The sequence below is a fragment of the Phyllopteryx taeniolatus genome, chromosome 1 (assembly GCF_024500385.1).
Source record: "Phyllopteryx taeniolatus isolate TA_2022b chromosome 1, UOR_Ptae_1.2, whole genome shotgun sequence".
Classification (NCBI taxonomy): Eukaryota; Metazoa; Chordata; class Actinopteri; order Syngnathiformes; family Syngnathidae; genus Phyllopteryx; species Phyllopteryx taeniolatus.
This window is the reverse complement of record NC_084502.1, coordinates 7,245,008-7,268,597: the sequence shown is the minus strand read 5'-3', so window position 1 is coordinate 7,268,597 and position 23,590 is coordinate 7,245,008. Positions and strand designations below refer to the sequence as shown.

Here is a 23,590-nt window from a genome sequence, read left to right as displayed (position 1 = left end):
TAAGGAACGGGTTTCCGCAGTACCTTGGTGCTGAAGGTGGCATCTGGTCCATCACCTTGAGATTTTTAGCTGAGAGCTCAACTCTGGCCCCCTGGTGGCAGGGAGAGAAAACATGAGCTTTAACCGCCAAACAAACCAGTGGATACAGAATTCTTCATGTGCGTGCTTTTGCTTTGCTGAGTGACAGCATTTTCTCATTATCATGCGAAAATTGGTATTTTGGCGACATACACACACCGTCCCTTTGAAATGATATTAATGGGATTTGGGGGTCATAGTTTGTGCTATATTTAAGGTTTACACTATCAATTATCAATGATTTGCGGGGAACCAACAGCTCTAGTCTATGTACTATTCGTAGCATGGCTTGGTCCCCATCCCCCACAAATAGCATTTAGGGTGTACTATTGAAGTCTGCCTCCAATAAAGGCCTGTTCATTTAAAGAACTACTCCAAGGGTTACCTGTTTGCGCATAATGTCCATGGTCTGCATGATGCATCGTGGCATGAGGCCGTGGTTCCTCGCAAGGATCATCGCCTGTTCCAGTGTCACACTGAGGGTACTTCTGCAAAGAACGTGGGAACATAGAAGTCAGGATTGATAAAAGTGAAGTCCGGGCGTTCCCTCACGGCGGCGGAGTATGACGTCGCTGCTCCGCGTTCGCAAGGCCGACCTCTGCATGCCCGTGGCGCACATGGTGATGTGGCAGGCTCCGAGGCGATTGCACAGCTCGGAGGACACGCACAGCAGGCTGACTCCCGAAGGGTGGCCGTGGGCACCGGGGCGCGCGTTGACGTAAGACTGCATCAGTCGACAAAGGTCGTCCAACGTGTTGAGCGGTCGTAGTAGCTGTGAGGTGAAAGAGAGGGTCAACTCCCGGCAGGCGGGCACAGCCGTACTCGTGAAATAGCGTCGGGCGTTGTTGTCATTGAAGACAGCGAGTGAGGTTGTCAGTCACCAGTAGATTTTAAAGAATTCATAAACATTGCATAAATGAGGTACGTGGACACAATCTAATGCAAGAATCTTTACAAACAACACAAGAAGTTCATTGTTTGCACTGGCATAGAACTTCTTCTTTCTTTTTACATTTGGCCAGAGGTTCCACCGTATGTGGACAAAAGTCCTCAGACACAGCTCCTCATCGATTAATGGCTCACACTTTAAATTCAATCGGAACTCTGCATACAACAAGATACTACATACAGGCTAGCACTACGTACTGGAGAATTTTAATATAATAACTGGAAACTACACGTGCTGTCATCAGTGCGGGGGCTCTAAAATCTAAATCACTGCTGAGGTATAAATGGAGGTGATAGAGGATGCTAAAGTGTGGATGTTAGTCGGAGTTAATGGAGAGTTCTTGACAAGCTAATGGCGTTCCAGTAAGGCAACAGGACACCACTTGGTCTTACTTTTGCAATGCTCGGTCGAAGATCTCTAACTTCGAAGCCCAGTATCTGTGCTTGCATTTATAGATTCAGTCAAAACATTGCACACAACTGGGCTTAGGGTGCAGGAATAGCATAAGATGCGATATTGGAAAAGAGTCATACAAGTAATAACAAGGAAAAATACACTCAGTATATTGATAATAAGCGAGTATTTACCTGATCAATCTTCATAGCGGTGGTGTTTGAGTCTGTGGGCAGATTTGACTTCTCCAAATAGAAGGCCCTGTTGTGACATCAAATATTATTGCGTCAGCTTCACAGTAGTTTTTGTTTGAAAATGTACGCTTCGGTGAAGCCCTGCATATTCGCGCACACATATTCACAGATACATATGTCGCGGTGCTGCAATCCAGAAAACTGGGAAGTCAGAAATTGACTCAATGATAGGAGAAACATGCAAAATATTAAGTTGGTCAAGACTGCCGACATTCAAATAGCCTCTTCACAGACAAAGGAAATACTGGCTTATCATGTCTGTCCACCATGCGCTTTTGTTGGCGTGGAACGCTTTGATGTCGGTTCTCGGGATTCCCAGCAATCCCGAATACAACATTACCTAATTGCACGTGACACTCGGAAGCAACGAAACTCAAGTTGATTGGGTTACGTATCGGAAACGGAGCGTGTCCTCAGTACCTGAGTTTGCGGTAGTAGGCCTTGACCTTCTCCAAAGAGACCGCATTGGTGCGCTGCTGCAACTCCTCCATGGCGATGTAGTCCTGCTGGGACACGGCCTCCGGGCGCTCCAGTGCTGCGAAACACGACAGGGCCGAGTCAGAGCCACACAATCCAATGTTGTTTTACTATAAAGCCATAATTCAAACCAAAACGCACAATTTATCCACGACTGCAACTGCACCCAAGTAATTCATTCCTTAAGTCATTCATCATCTCAAGCAATGTGATCTTATTTTTACTTTATGTTACATGGTTTAATTTAAATTTGCAGATGTATCTTAGTGATAATTGATGTACTCAAACCCTAAATCTAGTACCGCTATAAGAAATGACAGTACATCGCTAATAGCTATGCAAGGATGTCACCAGCCAAAGCAGATCACAGGACGCTTAGCCTGACCAGCTGCAGCAACGTTTGTTTTCCGGTAGGGGGCGATGTAGATCCTCCAAGTCTCACAAAGGTGAGTCTGTGCTGCACGTTGCACAATTCTAACAACCAAACATATGAACAACACATGAGCTCTTTCGTTGGATACGTGTTCCAACTGGCGATCGCCTGTGGAAAATTAATGACTTTTTGGCACTCCGCTCCGTGATGCATGAAGCGAAGTATTCACACTGGGCTGGCCTGACACTGGCGGAGTGGAGCGCACTTTTGAAGTCGAGGCGCAACGTAAAGGTGGGTACGCAGATGGCTTCAGGCAAATTGAATAAAAGCACTTAAGTGTGTAATGAGAGCAGGTAAGAGCCCCAAACGATGTATGAAGGCAAGAGTTGAGAATTGTCCACCTGGCGTTTTCATTGACGCTTCCTGCACACCGCTGTGAAATACTGATTAAAATTAATAAAGCAATCAGAACAGCATGCTTACGAATGACTTTAGTTAGTTTTTCTGGTCAGGTGTTTAAAACCTCAACTTGAACAGACATGTACACTATACTTTGGCAGCTGATAACTAATTTGCAGAGAACTACAACCTGAGTTAGTTGTTCAACAGAGCAATCGGGTTCCGATAAACGATTGGCCAACCGCGCCCCCCCCCGTGCATACCTCTGGTGAAGAGCACAGTGTGGAGTTTGAGGTTGCCTCCGTTTTGTAGCCGACCGGGTAGCTCACTGAAGTGCCTGCTATCCAGGTAGAGCGTCACCTTCAGGGCCTGTCGGCTGCCCTCCACCTGGTAGCGCACGGGTGAGTCTGCAAAAAACACAACACACACACGCACACACAAAAGAGCAGTTAACAAGACATGCAGGAAACATGTTGCGATTGCTAAATGTGCTAGGCAGCTACCATTTAGACACTGGATTTTTTTTTTTATGCAAGGCCAACATGAAAAACACAAATGATCGCGAAGCTGTTTTTCAGTATTTCGCCCCCTATAGAAGAACTTGAGCTGCCCAGTGACATCCAGGAGTTGGGCGACCAGTGGGCAGTCACGTCATGTCACCACCAATCAATGTAAGTTGGCTATTGTGCCTATTTCATGGTTATAGGCCAGTGTGACGATTACATTTTGAAGGTGAGCCTCCTAATGTGACTTTAAATCGTGTTATATATGTGTGTGTGTGTGTGTATATAACACACACAAATTGTGAACAGGAAACTAAATTATTATTTTTGTTTGAATTCTTTGCCACAAAATTCCATCAATTCAAGACAAGCATTTTGAGCTCCAATTGGATGAAATATAATAAACAGAATAAAAGGACACAGCAAGTGTGTTACGAGGGTACTTGAGGGTTCACTACAGTGAACAGTAACGTCTACAGAAACAAAGTAGGGATTGCTTTTTAAGAGATTTCCAACAATTGTTCAAAGCAAATCTTTCGAACGAATTCTCAAAGTGTGGTACAAGTACCACTAGCAAGGACAATACATACGCATTTAATCATTTAGAAATGTTTGTTTTTTAAACATTTAGGTGACATTTCCCTGCAACCTTCAGGTGCAATACCTCTGAATGTAATGATTATTTTAATACAGTTTTTTCAAATGTATTTTCTTAAGCACAGTGTTGCTGTTCAGACATAAATATGTTGTGGTCATTCTTCTGGTTATTTGTTTTGAGGTAAAACACATCTTTGTAGCTTACTTGCAATGAGACATTCATCGTCCAGTTGCCTGAAGAACACTGTGACTTTGTCCAAGTCTGACAGAGCCGCCTTGGTGTCTTCTAGCATGGTCCGCTCCTCTTTCTGCAGGGGGGGGGGGGGGGAGGAGAGGGCAGGTTGAGAAGATGCACCGGCAGGACAGACAAAACATGAATGAACTGTCCAGGCAATGTTTTGTATTGTAATGTACAGAGAAGCCCCGCATAGTCGTGGTTCATCATTGGTGAATTTGTAGATTTTTTTTGATCCTCCATTATTTGCTAAAAAAAAAAAAAAATGTGTTCGCTGATTTTGTGTTCAGGCTGAAGTCATACAAATATTACTTTTGCAACATCTTGGTGTTGTTGTTACTGTGGCAACATGTATTATTGCGTGTAAATGCAAAAAAGTTGAATTGAATTAGCATTCGTTTCAAGTGGCGGTGCGCATTTGTTTGCCCATGTGTGATGTCACTAATATGTGCAAGCGGTTTGCTTGTGTTGAATCATTTCCTTCGACTGAACACAGTCATTTAGGTAACGCGGGTTCATGATTGCGTACATTATTCTTTGTTTGCACTGATACGGACCACAGCAAATCAATCCAAAGAGAAAACCAGTCTCCTTTTTGAAGTGTTTTCCTGTCAATTACGAACCCCTTTAAGGGGTTGGAGAGTGGGTCAACGATTCGCGGCATGGGGTTTCGCTCTAATTCCACTAAAGTGAGGTAAAACTGCTCACCCTTTGAAGATACCTGACAGATTAATAATAATCATAAGCAATGCAGAGGGACCAGAAAAGTGCATTACAGTCCATTGGTGGCGTTTTCTAGGTATTGCGGGATTTGTGGAGGAAAAAGAACATTTTGCTGGATCTCCAAATTGGCATTTGACTTCGGAGTTTTTTCTGTACATCACTGAATTAGGAAATGTGTGCGGGTTTGCCACAGTTGTCCTCACCACATGCGGCGCGAGCGAGGACTGCAAGTGCAGCAGCACGCCGATGGCAGATATTTGCTCCAGCCATTTACGGCTGGTCTCCTTGCTGTCCTCCTGGTACTCGCCGGCGTTGTTGAACCGGCATCGTAACGCGGCCAGCAGCTGCTCGGCCAGCGTGCAGACGGCAGCCGTGGCGGCCTGGCAGAAGATGACATCGCGTCGAAGCTGCAGAGATGTGTCTGGCAAAAGAAAGATGGAAATCCTGATTGAAAAGTGTGATTGAGTCCGTCCATCCATCCAGTTTCTGCACTGCTTTATAAATGTTACTAATAAAGCACTTCTCACAGAGAGGCCTCATAAAGGGCTTCACGTGGTTCAAAAAGAGACTCACTAACATTTTACAGAAAGTACAGTTATACATGCATACTGTGAACAGCCACAATGTTAGGTACACCTGCACAATCTACATTTGAGATTCAGTACTCGACGTGCATCCTAAAGTCTCCTGGGAAAAATGCAGCGTTTTCATTCACACTGTCAGAGAGGTATTCATTTAAAAATCGCGAGAGTCAAATTATGGGAAATTTTCACACAGTTTTGGGTTTTTAGTTTTATCGGCCATCACATTAAAAGCAATGATGTGTTGCACTACCTGTGCATTTAAGCAGGGCCAAGAGAAGCTGATTCTTTCCATCTGCAAAAAAATGATGGAAAACAGTATGTAGTGATGAAAACAGAAATATATACAGTACGTATATATGATTGCAGTGAATACTGTCATATGTGCTGTGTGAATGTCTTTGTATTTAACAAACCATCCACAAATCTCTGCAGGCTCTCCACCAGCGTTTTAATAGAGCTGGGAAGGTTCCAAGGGTCCTCCTGGATTTTCTTGTGGATGACATTACGATAACGAACCGTCCAGTCTTCTGTCTGGCGAAACTCTGTTCACATGAAAGCAGCAATATGCGAGTGTGTCTCTGCGGCCGGGCACGCGATTCAAAACACACGCTCTCGCACGTTCACACATAAGCAAATAGGAACCTGGTTGGCTGTGGTCGGAGTAAAAGTGCTTGGTCTCCTCACAAGCCTTGGTCATGACACTTCCTTTGAGGAGGCAGGTGATGGAGTCAACCTGTGTGCAACACACAAAAAAACTTAAAATAAACACACACTCATGCAGGAATCCAAACAAATTTGCCGCATTAACTCCCGACTGAAGGGCTTTTTTTGCGGTGTCAAATTGACACCGCATTTGTCAAGCTCCACTCTTTTGGTACTACAGTATACCACCGAGATAAGTACACAAAGGGAAGGGTGCCAAATGGATAAGGACGATATGAAGAACTTATTTTGAAACCCTCCCCATTTTTCCACATACAAAAAAACCCCATAAACAGGGCGTCATGGTCCGGACTTATGGAGTACTTTTAGGTGGGGAATTCACCTGGATATTGTTTCACACTAGTTCAGGTCCACGTCAAAAAAAATAACCACGGCCATGTTTTTTATTCCTTTTGCAACCGATCATTTCAAAGTGAATCCCTTCTAAACATTAAATTGTGTGTTTTTTTATTTATGATTATTATTAAGAAGCCCACTCCTCCTCACGGATGGGGTCAATGCAAACAACAAATTTTGCTGTTACTAGCTTATTTTACTATCTATACACACTGTGTCTATATTCTGAGCATCATCCATCTTATTCATTGTATTAATATTGTTCATTGTCAATCAAATGATTTTGTATGGATGTATTACAACTGGTAAGGTTGCTTAAATTGAGTACTGCAGTGGTTCTCAAACTTTTCACAGCAAGTGCCGCCCAAAAAAAAAAAAACCCACTCTGCTCTCAAAGTACCACCAAATGACCAACATTAAAACCAACAGCAATGTTGTAGGCCTAAGTGTTCATCAAAAGTGATGCAGCAGTTTTAGTCCGAAAAAGTTCATTATTATTTTTAAGTTACTGTAACATTATGCAGTTGGAACATTAACACTGTTCTTAAAGAACAAAAACAATTGTTTTTTTTTTAAATGTTCGTAAAAAAAATTCTTCCATTAAAATGCGTATTAAGTAAAAAGTGAACTTAAATGTAAAAAAAAAAAAAAAAAAAAATAAATGGTCCATTGATTTAAACGTGAACGTACCTGGTTGAAAAGATGCTCAAGACAGCCGTGGAGCTTGTCCTGTTTGTCTGAGGGGATCCTCATGTCGCAAGGTAGCTCATCCCCTAGCAAGCAGAACACAATTGTCATTTTCCCCAACATTGCTAACCTGCATATTTAATCCAGTGCAGTGTGCAAGTATTGTATATGAAATAGGTATATGTCTCACATTGTGTTAGTGTGCGTTCCTATGAAGGGGAGCCCTGGAGCAAACTTTAACAAAGTAGCATTTAAAAAACAAAAAAATGTTATTATTTTTTTTAGGATGACTGTGGTCACTTATTAAATACTGTATCTTTAAAGTGTGATGTCATGTGAATGGTATAGCTTCATGGTGGGGGTCGTGATCATACACTTTCAAATGAATACATAAAGTGAATAAGTACTGTTTTTGTTCATGTTTTCCATTTGCACACAGAAGAACTGCACCTAAGGGCAGAAATGTTTGTTTTCGCAGGCATGTTTGTTTGTGTTAATGTTAGTCGTTAGATGCAGTGACACATTTTCCCTTGTGTTGGCTCTCACATTGGATCAGGAAGCCTCCAATGGGGCGTGGAGCCAGGTAAAAAAAAAAAAAAAAAAGAAAGAAAAAAAGAAAGGACTGAAAGTGTGTCACTGGAGATAAAAAGACTGCGAGAGTGTGGCATTTTGGACAACAAAATAAAAAGTGTTTTTGTTACCTGATCCCATTTCGTCACTTCCCAGGTAAGAGCTGTTACTCCTCACACTTGTGTAGGACAGGACAGAATCTCGGTTGCTGTTGCATTCACTGATGTAAAAGCACATAAAAAAAAAAAAACAACAACAACAAGAGCACACGGTTCAAATGTGGCAAAGCGCATCTTTCTGCTCTGCAACCACAGAGGAAGTTTGCTAAGCTTTAGCTTGTCATTATAATGTCAAATAACCTTTTATTTACAGGGAATTATTATTATATATATATATATATATATATATATTATTATTATATATTATATCAAAGGGAATTAAATGCTTCTCACTGTAGCAATAACAAAAGAGACTTTCATTAAAGTGTAGCAGCATCAGCTTGTATTACTTAAATATGGAAAACTGAGCTAAACTACAATACAGTATATGTGCAGCAAGCACCCTTTGCCTTATTTGAAGCTCGGTATTTATATGCATAGGTCGACATGATTCGACGGGATTTGCGGGAGGAGACAGCCAATTTATGCGTCGTAAATCATACGGCAATTTTACTGGAGCGCAGTTGATTGGCTTAGAGGCGCCGCAAATGATTCACTGAGTGCAGAATGACGGATGGCCTAGCAGCGAGTTTACTACGCAACCTCACGACAAGACAGCCTTTGCCTTCCTCCTGGATGGATAACACAGTAGGGGAGCGATGGCGAGTTATCACCTGACTATTTTGTGGTTCTTAATGTGTGCGCGCGTGTGTGTGTGTGTGTGTGTGTCTACTGGGTGGCGTTGGGCAGGATAGTGTTAACGTAGCAATCTGTCGTCTGTTTGGCTCAAGTTCACCGCTCGATTTTTATTCAATGCGCACTCATACAAGCAAGCAAGCACCCATGGTGCACCCATTGTAATCAGTGTGTTTGTGTATGCTGAAGTGAATATAGTATGAAGTATTTCACATCCCCATGCCCAACTTGGATTTAAAACGTTTTTTATAGATTCAACTTTAGTCCGAGTGCACGTCACAGGTATGGGGCAACAAAATACAGAATGCGTTGAGGTGTTGGGCAACAAAATGCGGACTGCGTAGAATCATATGTAGCAGTATGATAGAAATATGTACACGCAAAAGCTTAAGTTATGAAGGCAATATTCACAGGGTGATGGAATTCCATAAGAATATAAATATTTACAGTATACTCAAGATGTTTATCACTACAGAGACGGGGTGAAATTCAATACTATACTGGATGGCAGTGTATTTTATTCATTAGAGTAGAATGACTAAAAACTGTAATATGCAAGCAAGCCCACCAGTTGATGATGCCACTGTATAATTTGAGTTAAAAGGTCCCACATTTTGGCTATTTAGACATAGAGTGACTCTCTAAAATGTACTTAGTAAAAAAGTGTCAATTTCATTTTTTTTTTTAAAAACACATTTTTTTGTAGTGTCCGGAAAAGGCCCCTCTGACAGCTACTTCTGTTTGACCCAGTTTTGTATCCGCTTTCTCTATATTTGGCTAAGGCCGCCCCCCTTTCCTCTGATCGGTTGCCTGCGTGTAGAAGACCCACTTGTGAGAGCACGTGTTTTTTTTATGTTGACAGCGCTGGCTCGGGAGCGGAGAGGGAAGGCGGAGATCTTCGCTGGTGACGTAGATAGGCTCGAGAAATTCGAACGACCCGATTTCAGGCCTCTTGGCTGAAAAACGTCTGAAATTCGGGAATGCGTGGATGATTTTAATTCATATTTCCCTTGTTTACCGAGACGTCATAAAGCCAATATTACCTCCAAAACAACAGAAAATGTTGCTTTGGTAAAATATGACACCTTTAATCCTAAAGACCATATCATTTTAGAGAAAATGTCAAAAGTAGCTGGAGACCAATGAAAAACAAAACTAATTGATGGAAAAAGAAATGACATGCCTCAAACTCACTCCTACTCTTCTTGATGACTCTCCCTCACATAAGAGAGTTACAAAATATTGCACGGCAGTTTGCAACAGAAACTACTCGATCATGATATCTGCACAAATTCCTGGAGTCACATTTTATTATCACTCTACTGTCGACGCAAACCAGTTGAAGCTCGTCTCTTTCATTTCTAACAGGACCGCTCTCAGACGATTACTTCATATATTCCCCTGTGCATCCTCGTACGGTTATCTTTTTAATTTATTGTCAAACTAGTGAGTAAACAAACAAAACCCGGCCTATATTTTCCATCACATCCTCTTGCGATGAGGTAGTTGCACGCGCTGTGGCTGAGCCTTAATGAGAGACTGGGCCAGGAGGCCGCACCCCAAACGCTTGGCTCTATTATAGACCGTCCCACCACACCAACAACCAATAACTACGTCTTTGTGAGCGGTGGAGGGCGGGGCTCGGCGGGGCACCGCACACACGTTTACACACACATCTTGGGTGAGCTCACAACAAGCAAATTACATAACCAGATCAGACCAAAACATTTTGAAGTCATTTTTAGCCCTGCAATCTTAAATTGAAATGCCAACATCTGGAGTGAATTGCCAGGCTCCAAAGGGGGGAAATGAGCTGGATTATGGGTTTGTGAAGTCAGTCAAGGAGTTTAAACACTTGCTCATGTGTAATCCAGGTGTGAGACAAGGGTTTCCTGTGTCTCCACTTGACAACTCAAACACAAAATTAGGCAAAACATTGCAGAATTGGCAGCACTCGCTCAGTTTTAAATACAAAAAAAGGTTGCCATTAGAAGCTACTGAAATTTGGTCACCTGTAGGAGTCTCTGTAGCTCATTGTGTCATGACCCGAGTCCTCCTGGTCGTCCTCGTTCACCTTGAAGCAAACCCGTTTAATGCCACCTTGCTCCACTTTGTCCTGGTCGCAGCTGTCCTCACAGGGGCCCAAAGAAGGGGGCTGGCCTGTCCCATAGACGGGAGCCTCCCCCCCACCTGTCGGGATCTGTGTGGGCTCGGTGATGGATGACAAAAGACTACAGGAATGAAAGAAGACATATGCAGTTACATATATATTAAAAAAAAAAAAAGAATCTGAGAAACAAGAGTCATTTTAGAATTCTAAAAATGTATACTGCATTATGTCACAAAACAAAGACTCCCTCACAATTCCAGATTTCCGTCCACATTGCATGTTACACCCCTTCCTCACAATGACAGACTCACAATGTGCATGCATTTCTCTCTTCTATTCATGCACTGGCCTGGGACATAAATATTTTGGGCCTGAGGAATGTTGTTTGTTTTTTTTTTCCAATCCTCAGCCTTACACTAGGCAAAGAGCACAATGAAAGAAAAAAAAAAAAGCCCAAATTATGACATAGGCTTGACAACTCCCAACTCTTTCTATAGAGTTTTCTAAATATCATTGTGGAGGCGAGACACACATAAACGCCTATAGCAATGTTTTGATAAGATAAATCAAGACTTCCTGTTGAGTGAAAGATAAGAAGAGGACATTCACTCTATCCTACTTACACGTCTATTTGAGCCACATATTGCTTCATTTCTCGAACAGCAACATCCAGGCGGCTGTACAAGTGAAGGTAAGCGTCCTGCGTCTCCATGTCCTCCTGCTTGAGCAAAAAGCTCAAGCCGCCTTCGCCGTAACCTCGGCTGTCCATCAAACTTTCGCCTCCATTCAAGGACTCCTCTCCGTCTTCCCCGTCCAGGCCCAAAGAGTTCCAAGAAGGAGCGCCCATGCTGCTCACACAATGCTGGGTGTGTGACATGGGGTTCAGTTGAGCTGGATGTGAAAAGAGTACAGTAGATCAATGCAGAGTATAGAAGGGCTGAGGGGAAGAAAAGAAACGGGAGACAAATACAACAGATGAAAACAGACGCAAAAAGAGTCAAACAGGCTAATGCACAGTAGAGCGAAGTAGCTTGGAGTACATTTGGGGAGAGTGAAATAAAAGTGAGAAGATTAGCCTCATGCTTCTCAATGTTAAATGAGTAAATTAGTAGGGGATACAATACAATGGAGCGCTAATGTGTAAAGATGTGGAATCAAGCGTTGTAGAGTAAAGTAGGGCAGAGTAGAGACAACTTGTGGGCTGTGGTGGGTGAAAAACAGACTTGACTGTCTGACATCGAGATCCACAACAGATGTTTAAATGGATGAACACTTTTGCCTGCTTTCCATTTAAGGAGGAACTTGTTCAGATGCACTCCCGCGGCTGACATGCAGAGCTAAGTCAAATGTTTACTTAAGTTACAAGACCAAAAAAGCTGCAGTAACCTGAGAATTCCTGCTCGGGACCCAGAGTGCGTATTATTAGTAACGCTGACATTACGCAGTGCCTAAAATTGTATTTTAAAAACCTACATTATTTAGATGAATGAGAACATCTGCTCAGTGCAACTGCTAGGCAGATGTCAGAGGGAGTACAAGCGGGGCCTGAGGAACAATGCAAGAGATGTTGTCTAGACAGCTGCATTGCATTTGCATCTTGCATGAGAGAGGATGCAAGTATTTGACTATTTAGGAAGTTAAAAGGAAATGTACTTCTAACAATAGAAGAAGAATTTTACAAAGCCTGTATGAGACTTCCCCCCCCCCCCATGTACCCTCAAAATGTATGCCTTTCTCTGCCCTTTGACCTCTGCAGTCGCGGCATCACATTCTTAGGTTAGCAAATGACATCAGTCATTTACTTCTCATGTCAATAGCACGAGCATGGCCGAGGGCTAACCGAATCCAAACAGCAAACTACTCATCGGGTCTTCTTGGGAAATTGCTGTAGAGAACTAATGGCATTCCATTCCTGGCGCTGTGGGATTTTAATGGCCATAAAGGTCAATTAGCCAGAGTGATCGCTAAGCTGCTGTTAAGTCGGCTCTTACTAACCCGTGCCATCACGGACTGAAAGGAAAATATCCAAGTACTGCATTATTTTGACAAGTACAGCTACAATCTGATTGAATGCCCTGCATTTCCAACATCGTGTGCAGTTATTTATTAACCCAAAGGGCACTACCTTGATCCGGGTCGAGACCGAACAGCGAGTTCTTCCGTCCAAAGCGGATACTAAAAGTCCTGCCGGCGGAGGTAGCACTTTTGGGGTAGGAAACCTGCATCAGGTTGACGTGGAAGTTGGTAGGAACAAAGTCCGTGCAGCTCAGCGGGTGCGTTCGGCTGCTCGCTTGCCTGAAGGTGGGCCAGGCCGTGTTTCGAAGTTCCGAGGAAAACTGTGACAAAATATGGGTAACACAACAATTACCAATGTCCTTACAGTTCTTAATTATAACTGTAGCAGAAAAGGGGAACGGCAGTTAACATTTCATTCGAACAAAGTACAACGAACGTAATTTAGAAACCAACTCATTGATTGAAATGACAGTCAACATCCACACAGTAACATTCACATGAGCATAATGAAACATTGGAAATCTTTAAACGTGACTAACAAGCAATCAACAACACCCCTGTTAAACCCACGGCCAGGAAGTGAGACCATTCGCTACCTGCTGGTAGCTGTTGATGCGCCATCGGATGCTCTCCAGCTTGGTGTCGCAGATGTGCCTGAACTCATACTGCGGCATTGTGACCACTCTGTCGCTCCGGGAGATGAGCTGGCTGCAGTTACTTACAAACTGCCCGTCATCACTAGAAAAGGCCTCAAGAATCTGCACGAGTAGACAGTAGAGAGTTGAAGGAAATGTACTACCATTAATGTGTGAACCACATATACAGTATAGGTAACATATTCATATAAATTACACCAAATAATTGTTGATCCAATTACAATCTACAACCTTAGCAGTGAGGCTAAAGCAGCCTTTAGGCTCCATTATCTTTTCCAGGACGTGGCTCTTGATCCCGGCAGTGCTGACGTATTCATAGAGCACCCCATGCTCCAGGTGGACATTATCCACGGTCAAACTGACCAGCGGTGTGTCATCTGACACGGAAAGGCTTCCCAGTCTATAATCTGTGGGCCGCAGAAAAAGAAATGAGAAAGAAACACATGGAACAACTAGTTTGTGCCCTTCAGCAAAAGCAACACGCCACATTCTGATTGTCCATGCATAGATTTCGGGACAATCTGTGTGTTGTACAGATATATTGAATTGAGCATTTTAATAACGTTTAGTGCGTAGCTGAATTGTCGCTCAAGAGACTATTTCAATGTTGCAGTTGTTCTCTTGAAACTAACTGAAATAGTTCATGAAGCTGCATCAAAAGAGGAAAACCTAATCATTGTGACTACTTGAGTAAGCACAAGACGTAGAAAACACATTTTGATGCAGTTAGTTATAGTTGAGGGCGAAAAAAGGCACTTTGGAGGAAGACCTCTGCCAAGTTCGAACGCTCCTAAACCTGTCTGACCATCTATTTTCTGGAACGCTAAAATAATTCTGGCGTGATGGCCGAAGTCTGTTTCACTCCAGTCCTGTAGGTGGCAGTAATGGGCATTACTAAGTGGGTGCCCATTTCTAGACGCAGCAAAAATGTCTTGGTGGAAGGGGTGATGGGGGAAATCAAAACAGCTTCCTTGATTTTCACATTCCTGTGGACCTAGACTGAGATTTCAAGGCTTATTCGTTGGCCCATGCACCACCCATCCAGTTGGTGGATTTAGTTTTGTGCACTGTAATCTCGCCAATTAACTAACTGCTAACTAACAGATTCACCGAATGTGACGTGATAACGCGCTGCAGAGAATGCCACAGTCTAAGAACAAACTGCTGAAAAGGCTTTTTTAACAGCCTGCCAAAGACTCAATACAGACGTTAATAGCCTCTGGCAATCGAGATGGAAAATGATGTCAGAAGCAATGATGTCATATCATGGCTGCATTATTACTCAATCTTCAATCAGACATCAAGCAGCTAAAGTTCAAATGTCAAAATGGAAATGATTGGGCCACAAATGAGACTCCAAATAGTTATAAAAAAAAAAAAAAAAAAAGAAAAAAAAAAAAAAATGCTGAGGAAAAAAGGGTGCGCATAATCCGTCTCACCTGTTCCATTGGTGCCATTTTCCTCACTGTGGCCAGAGCCATTTTCGACAGGGTAAGGCCTGAATGGGCTTTCTTTCTTTTCAGCTGAAGCTCGCTGGCTTTGAAGCTCTTCCACATCCTCAAAAGCACGGTACACCCACTGACACTGAGGATGCAGTCATAGGTACACCAATTCATATAATATTTAACAATGAATCGATCATTATGTGTGTCACACTTTCCCTAATCTACATTCAGAATTACAGTAATTAAAGTGTATGTGCGTATATCCACTTAATGAAGAGAATTAAGAAGGTCCACTGAGGGTGAAGTTGATACTCCACCCCAAACTCAGCAGTGCAATCAACCACATGGACAACGTCCTGATATCAAGTGATGCTCCAAAACCAATCCAAAGAGGCTTCACGCACTTTGGCTGAGCCTGTTCATTGGGTGTTGTGAGCGAAGAGGATTTGGAAAGAGAACAGTAGGCTGGGAGGACTATGAAAGAAAACAAAACACTGCAGTGCACTTAATACAGTGAGGAGACGTCCCAGTCCGTCTGCAGCCCTGTGAAAAACCGCCTGGCACCGCTGACTTCCCGTTACCCAGACGAGAGTGTTGCAGGTTAGGATGTCGGCTGTGCACAATAAAGAGTGACCTTGTGAACTCGAACATGACTTAACTAAACACAAATTTGAACCCAAACATTCTTAGCAACAGTGGTTGACAATCCTGCAGAAAGATACAAGTTACTGAATGTGCGATATCTGGTTTGTGCGCAGCACTGTGCACATTTTGGACTGCAGAACAGCGAATGGTATGTGGGAAAACACCACGCAGCCCACAACTGGCGTCGAGAACAATGGTGGTGACTTGAATGAGTTCTGGAGATTGCAGATGAATGTGAAAAGAGGGAAAGATACCAAACATAAAAAAAGGCTAAGGTGCTAACAAGAGTGAAAAGCGATGTGCGGGGTTTCCAGTTGTGTTTTGTCCATATGCTTGTTTGTTAAAATACTTCTTCCTAGTTCAAAGAGAATGACAAAGAGGTGTCAATTGTAGCATAAATAATGTTCATTCTTGTTTTGTAGGAGTTGGGTATGCCACATAGCTGAATACTCATGTCATCGTATGTGGGTTTTTATGAAGAAGTATGTTGCCATGTCAACCTTTAGACCCTGCCACGCTCTTATTACAACGCGAATTGATCCATTGTGTTTGCTTTTGTTTGTTTTGTCTTCTCACCACATGGGGAAGCTCGAGGTTTGCCTGCTGCGCGCTAAAGTGCTCCAGAACCTCTTGGTAGTCGCTACGGTTGACGTTGTTGCCGTTGACTTTCAGGATGACCTGACCGGGATGAAGCCCCGCCCCTGCCGCCTCCCAGCCTGTGTCGAGTGTCAACGAGAGAGGTCAAAGGTAAGATCAGTTAGAGTCGGAGAGACAGAATTGCATTGCTTAAATAAATAAATTGTAGTCACGCGTAACCCGAAACTTTGTTCGGCGACCGCATGAAGCAAACAAAAAAACGTGTCAATTGTTGAAGGATCAATCTAATTTAGTCAGGAGCCTCTGAGGTTGTAGCGGTCTGAATCCTCCAAAGGTTTTCGAGAAAAATAAATACATACAACTTTGGAGTACATCTGGACTACATGTCGTCACCGGAAAGGTCAGGAAAATCTGGCAAGACCTGAGCTCAGTGACCATCAAAGAATTAACTCTGCTGCTTTTTGAGATACTTTCTATTTTGTAGGACCTTAGTGTCTGTAACCCCAAGCACCAAAAATGATAGAACTTCATCTTCTTTTTCCACAATTCTTGTTAAAAGAATGGAACAGCTTGAACAAGCAGTGTGACCACAAGCAGAAAATGAGGAGAAGTTACTTGAAGTAAACAAATTTATATTCAAAGCAGTAACTCCAGCATCACCATACTGCACATGTTGTCATTTGTTAACCAGATTAAGCTAGTCTGTTTCATTGTTTTTACTAATAACAAAAGTGCGACAATTAATGTCATAGAGTGAAAATCTGCGACACATCTCATTACTTATCATTAAGTGTTGTTATTTTTGTATTTTACTAGCATCAGTACAATTAATAAAGATTTGATCCTGATAATGTGTACATAACCAGACAATAACCTTTCCTTTTTATCTTGTTCCAGCAAGAAAACAGACATCCATTTTTCTCACGACATGCTATTCTAAGCCACTAATGGCCTTACAGAACAGATGCCCAATCAACACCTCCATTACCTGTTGCTCTGCCATCTAAAAATATCACTTGCATCACTTCCCCCTCAGGGTAACAGCAGTTACCTAACTACAACACCACTGGGCCCCGTGTTGGACAGCACAGAGGGACATTAGGTGACAGACGTTCGATTAGAGTTTTAAACAGCGTTACGTCGACGTAATATGCCTAAAAGTGGCAAAAGTAGAAGTGTCTGGGAAGTAGAGTTTGGCCTTTTAGGGATTTGAACCTCGACCGGATGCAGTGTGGGTGACAGGTGGTCATAAAATCCCAATAAAAGCTCACTAAGGGCAGAATGGAACAGGTGGCTAAAGGCTCGAGTTACCTCATCTTTGCCTTGACTTCAGTAGAGTTATTTGTCTTTTTGACACCATAAACGCTTTCAAAGCACTTAGCAGCACTGATGGCGTCATTGTCAGGGTAAACGTGCACAGATACCCCAAACATTAGGGTCCTGTTGGCAAAATATATGAGGCTTGTAACTGAGTGCAGTAAATGTAAATTCAATTACACTTCTGCAGCTGCACACTGCTCACGAGCAAAACTACACGAGCATCAACAAAACCATAAGGACATTTTGCTTTGATTACTATCTGGGTTTTGTGAGCTTTATTACCGTTTTTAACGCAGGTTACTTCATCACACACACAGAAAATGTGTTAGATGAGGGGGAAATAACACTGTTTTCCAAGGAACTTCTGTTAAAATTGCAAACTGTGAGATGTATAGGTGATTTCCTTAATTTCTCAGTGGGCATGATATGAAACCCAACGACAAACTTCAGGCACTTGCAGGAGGTCGGAATCTACGAAGGTCTATAATTTGACAATCTGACAAAAAATATCATTGGTGAAATTAGTAAATGAGGAATGTCCATCCCTGATGGAAGTCTGTGATCGGGTTTTCACAAGAAACTGCATGTCACAGTGACATTCATGTATAGTAATAATGCTGCAGTTCAATCAATGGAATTGGTCACTCACCTTTCCTTACAGCGTGGACATGAGGGGGGGCGGAGCCGCATAGTCTAAAGGAAAGGCTGTCTGGGTTGTCAGGGACCTTCACAATCCTGGAGGAGAAATACCCAGTCGGACCAGTGCACCTCACGTGTATATGTTGCATGTGTACGTGTGCAGTCACTTACTCCTTGGCCTTGGTGGCGACGAGCAGCCGCAGGGAGCGTCGTGCGCAGAAGGCCTGGTTGATCATGGCTTCCACCTCGGAGAAAGGCCTGAGGAACAACAGGTCCTCGTTGATGGTGTGGATCTTCCTGCCCACCTGCAGACCTGCCATCTGGACGGACAGATGGACATGGATGATCTGGTCAATAATAGGTCACACCATCCCACCATGCCTGCAGTCTGATAGTAAGAGTGTCACGACAGGACTGCATTGAGTTTGCGTATTACCTGTTAGCGCTAGCGTTAACCGTTTTAATGCACTGTAAGGTTTTGATGCCAAGATCAACCAATAAGTGCATCCAAGGTGTTTTCACTTAAATTTCAATTAATTGGTCCCCCCTAAAGTAATTTACTCCAAATAATGTATCTTTGTTAATGTTATTTTTGCAACAGTCAAGTCACATTTTTTATTTTTTATTTTTTTTATTTTGGGCAAGCCGTTCGCCTTTGGCAACACAGTTGGAACTAGGACGCACACAACTTCCTTGCGGCTCATGAAAGCGACTCACCTATGATGAGTACAATACGTCAACCTCACCATGACCAAGCACACCGCCATAGTAAGTTTGGGATATAATGTGAAACCTTTTGCACTGTATATACTTTTCTTTTACCTTGAAGCGGGGAAATACCCAAGTATTCCCGCTTCAACTTTCTCACACCAACAAGTCGAGGCAGACTCTTAGTTTCCGATTCAATAATGAAGAGCATAGTCTTAAACCTGCTGTGTATGAAAAGTTACTTTTGTTGCAAAATGACATCAGCTGAATGAACTACCATCCACCACCAAGTAATGCAAATTGATCTAATCGTGCAATACTTTATAAAATAATTAGTATTCGATTATTAAATACAACATCACAATGGTGTGACACCTTGTCACATGCTTTGCTCGCTTTTGTCAGATACAAGCGTTACCTAACTGGCTATTAATAACATTCACACTACACGATGACCTGCAACGGGACATGAAATGCAGTCACGTTGTGAGAACGGTGTGTGCGCTCTGAGGGGATCCAGCGTGAGTCCAGTGTCCTGGACACACATCCGGAGGGGTGGTCTTGGCTGAGCTGGGGCCCTGAATCTGGATAACGGCCTGGGATGGATGAATGACCGGGAGGAGCAGAGAGGAGTTTGCCTGACTTGATGTCATAGTATCATCGTCAAAGGGCTGTGCATGGGTTTGTATGTGCTTGTGCATGTGTGCGTACGCGTGTGCGCATGCGTGTGTGTGTGTGTGAACCCCTTTTGAGAGCCCCATGGGAATCAGCTGAGCCGCATTCAATGAGCTGGCACACAGGCTGTGTCACAACTACCAATGGTGTTATTGTGGGGAGGTTGGGGAAACTGAGGATGATGAATAAGAGACGAAGAGGGAAAGAGAGAAAAGGAGAAAAAAGAGCAGAGATTGAGGGTTTACTGTGAAAAAAAAGTCCAGAGAGACAAAGAAAGAGAGAAAATCCAGACACCGATTTGGGAAGCAATGTGGGAAACTGAAATAAGAGAAAGTAATGGCACTAAGTTAGTGGAGACATTTATCAAGACAAAATGACCTTCATTTGGATATACACCAGATCGTACACCATCATAGATAAACGGTAGACCAGTTGCATATGTCTGACTTCTGTCAATAAGATCCACACATTATCTACTGGGAAAAAAGGCACGTGGAAATCTTCAATAATAGCCGGCCGCTCACCCATTTACAGAATTCATGGGTGACCGGCTATTATTTAAGATCTTCACATTTCATCTCGATCCAGATTGAAGTATCTGAAATTGAATTTTCTATGAGACTTACATTATAGTGGATCATAATTCGTTAGTACAGTATGCCATAGAAAACGCTGAGTTGGAAGGCAAACTCAAGGTTTTCTATGACTGCAAAGCCATAACCCTAACCCTTCAGTCACTTGATTTTGATATGTGTATATAGAATATACATACATATACAGTGCATATATACAGTATAATGTATACAGTATGTGCACGTGAGTTCATGCCAGATACGAGCTCTGGGTGGAGCAACCCTAAAATGTGGGCGTTCCCTGTCGAATCTGGCCTTGCGCGTATTCAATCCCCGGCCCCGCCTGTGTGGAGTTTGCATGTTCTCCCCGTGCCTGCGTGGGTTTTCTCCGGGCACTCCGGTTTCCTCCCACATCCCAAAAACATGCATGGCAGGTTAATTGACAACTCTAAATTGCCCGTAGGTGTGAATGTGAGCGCGAATGGTTATTTGTTTGTATGTGCCCTGCGATTGGCTGGCAACCAGTTCAGGGTGTACCCCGCCTCCTGCCCGATGATCGCTGGGATAGGCTCCAGCACTCCCGCGACCCTTGTGAGGAGAAGCGGCTCAGAAAATGGATATGAAACAGCACAGTGTTCTCACCATTACAACAACAACATTCATCGTAATGGTGCAATAGTGACCTATATATTTCAGCATTTGCTTTTATTTGTTTCTATGTTTGTGGCACCCCCCCTCCCCCACCCAAAAAAAAAATTTAATTTAAAAAAAATCCTGTTTTATTGAAGGCCTGTAATATTAAATTCCAGCCTCGGGGGCGACAGAAGTTGCATGTTATAGTATTCTGATTAAATTGCTTTTATTGGATTTACTGTATTTCATACGGAATTTTTGTCCACACATCCCAACTGGCTGACTACATTGCAAACCTACATAAGGTATTTTCAAATTTAAAGTCTGCTTTATCCTTTTTCACAGATTTCAATGATATTCTCAAGTATAAGGAAAAGTACATGTTGCAGAATTTCTACACCACCTGCCCTGTCAATGAATCACACCTTTTTGGTGTTTCCACATTTATTCAAAATTTAATGCGCATGGATAATTCAGAAGTCTGGATGTGAGAATCCGCAAAGATGAAAAGTGGAATTAAGCATGACCAGGAGAATACGATATAATATTTCAGAACTGCTCCTAGAGTACTTGGAAGTTCCTCTAACCATCATAGAATGACATAACGCATTAAAAAATATGCAACCGAGACGGGCGCCTGGTCCGGACGGAATCCCTGTTGAATTCATGAAACATTTTTGGCCAATACTAGCGCCTCTATTTTTCAGAACAGTCAATGAGATAAAGGATAAAGGTAGAATTAGTAGCCATATGAACACAGCTTCAATTAAGTTATTACTAAAGCCAGGTAAAGACCCCAATCTCCCCGCGAATTATCGGCCTTTATCACTGATTAATGTAGATATCAAGATTATCTCAAAAGCCCTCGCAGCGAGACTTGAAAAGGTACTTCCGTCCATAATCCACTATGACCAGACAGGCTTCATTAAAGGTAGAAGTTCCACAAATAATGTCAGACGTCTGTTGAATTTAATAAGCATGTCACAGCGTAAAAATCGAAACGCAATCATCATGTCACTTGAAGCAGAGAAAGCTATCGATAAAGTCAACTGGGCTTTCCTGTTTGCAGTACTTCACAAATTTGGCCGTGCAGATTCATTTATACATTGGATAGCAACATTATACAATTCGCCGAAAGCGACAGTCACCACAAATAGGATCACTTCACAAAGTTTTTTGTGAAGTGATGTGGGCTGTGGGGTTCTTTTCCCTGCCTGGTTTGGGGGGTCCACCTGATGTGTGGTGGGTGGGGTGGGGTGATTGGCTGGGGGGTGGCATTGGGTCCCTGCGGCCTGGGCTGGTTGTCGGGGCGCCTCGGAGGGGCCGGCGGACCGCCCCGGGTCCCTCGGTGTGAGACGTGTCCCGTCCGCCGGACTGCTCTCGGTGAACCCCTGGGCCTGATCCCGACCCCCCCGATTGATCGGCTAGGGTCCTCAGCCGCTGGGGTGCGGCCACAGCAATTACAGGACACTTCTGTTAGTCTTTGTGCATGTAAAACGGTATCAATTCACTTGCATGTATCCGCAGGCACACATCCCTTACTGCAACAAATAACTCACCCCCTCACTTATACTCTCGTCCTGTACACTTTTATAATTTACATAATTAATGTCACCACACTTCAGCTGTACAGCCGGGTTCACGACCCCGGTCCTGTCCTGTTCTATCTTGTCCTGACCTTCCCTCACAGGGTGTAGCACTACAGCCCCATGCAAGACTCATATTTAACGTTTCATTGGTGTAGATAATGTAACGATTTACTTCACTCATCCCGTTTACAATTAGTGCTTTGTCTTTTGTCTTTGTTTCTTTCTCCCTTCTAGAAACTTTGTTCTGTTCGACTGATCAAGTTTGATTCTCAATAAACCTCAATTATAATACCACGGCGGAAGCTTAAAAATTCCACTGTGACATAGTAAAACTGTTTCGGCATAAAAGGGAAACAGATTTTCCATTCTGCTTGACCTAACAGCCGAACAAGACAAAAAAAAAAAAAAAAGTACTTGGAAGTTGTTTGTTTGTTTGCCAAGCATGTGTCCTTGGCAGGCGTAAAGATGAAACTGGAGGAGTACATAAACGAAAGAAGGGTTACAATAAATAGTGGTGAACAACAAAGTTCACACTGGTTAAGAAGAGTTCAGCCAGGTGCATCATTTGCCTATCTGAACTACTTTCACAGTCCATTTTTCCCCTCAACCATTAATGTGGCATATTGCATTTTACTTGTGTGTTTATTTTTGTGGAGGGGACGTGAGGGGGCATGTCATGTGGCTTGACATCCAATCACAATGAAGCTCACGCAGGGAAACAGAAGGAGACGGACAGCAGCCGTCCAAACATTAGACAGCCATTAACTACAGGAACTAATGCCATGGGGCATGGAGAAGAAACACTGTGTGCGTGTGTGCGTGCGTGCGTGTCTGTGTGTGTGTGTGTATGTGTGGTTACCTCCGCGTGTGAGCCTCTGGTGACAGACTTCACCACAATGGCCTTGTTTTTCTCCTCAATCTCAAAGCCGTAATCCTCCTCCTCGGGGTGAATCTAGCACATAAAGATCGAATTACTCAATTGAACCTGTCTAGTATGGACACACATTGGCCACTCCTGGCTGTCTCAATTATTCTGCCATGGAGATAATAATAAATAGAAGCTGTTAATTTCGCAATATGTCTATCATTGTTGTTGTTTCCGCACTCTCATACTGCGAACTGTTTTCAACGTTTTGACTTGCTCAGGTAGCTATATAAACGTAATCAAATATTAAAAACACTTCTGATTAAGATGCAATGTTGTTCCACTACAGTACACCACCACAATAATAAACATAGTTTACTATAGC

General features: G+C 43.0%; 1 protein-coding gene across 1 annotated transcript in view; it reads right to left on the bottom strand.

Annotated features, from left to right (window-relative positions):
* prex1 (phosphatidylinositol-3,4,5-trisphosphate-dependent Rac exchange factor 1) overlaps window positions 1-23,590 on the bottom strand; it is a 92,644-nt gene that overhangs the window by 1,846 nt on the left and 67,208 nt on the right. Inside the window, exons 17-39 of the mRNA XM_061767663.1 lie at window positions 23,200-23,292; window positions 18,335-18,483; window positions 18,174-18,259; window positions 16,184-16,323; window positions 14,957-15,101; window positions 13,749-13,924; window positions 13,458-13,619; window positions 12,971-13,181; window positions 11,469-11,736; window positions 10,748-10,966; window positions 8,013-8,101; window positions 7,315-7,397; window positions 6,208-6,298; window positions 5,979-6,107; window positions 5,816-5,857; window positions 5,185-5,402; window positions 4,229-4,331; window positions 3,187-3,330; window positions 2,095-2,209; window positions 1,615-1,681; window positions 675-850; window positions 464-566; window positions 24-91 (exon numbers count right to left, since the gene is read on the bottom strand). Of these exons, the coding sequence (XP_061623647.1) occupies window positions 24-91; window positions 464-566; window positions 675-850; window positions 1,615-1,681; window positions 2,095-2,209; window positions 3,187-3,330; window positions 4,229-4,331; window positions 5,185-5,402; window positions 5,816-5,857; window positions 5,979-6,107; window positions 6,208-6,298; window positions 7,315-7,397; window positions 8,013-8,101; window positions 10,748-10,966; window positions 11,469-11,736; window positions 12,971-13,181; window positions 13,458-13,619; window positions 13,749-13,924; window positions 14,957-15,101; window positions 16,184-16,323; window positions 18,174-18,259; window positions 18,335-18,483; window positions 23,200-23,292 (3,077 nt within the window). The remainder of the gene's footprint in view (window positions 1-23; window positions 92-463; window positions 567-674; window positions 851-1,614; window positions 1,682-2,094; window positions 2,210-3,186; window positions 3,331-4,228; window positions 4,332-5,184; window positions 5,403-5,815; window positions 5,858-5,978; window positions 6,108-6,207; window positions 6,299-7,314; window positions 7,398-8,012; window positions 8,102-10,747; window positions 10,967-11,468; window positions 11,737-12,970; window positions 13,182-13,457; window positions 13,620-13,748; window positions 13,925-14,956; window positions 15,102-16,183; window positions 16,324-18,173; window positions 18,260-18,334; window positions 18,484-23,199; window positions 23,293-23,590) is intronic.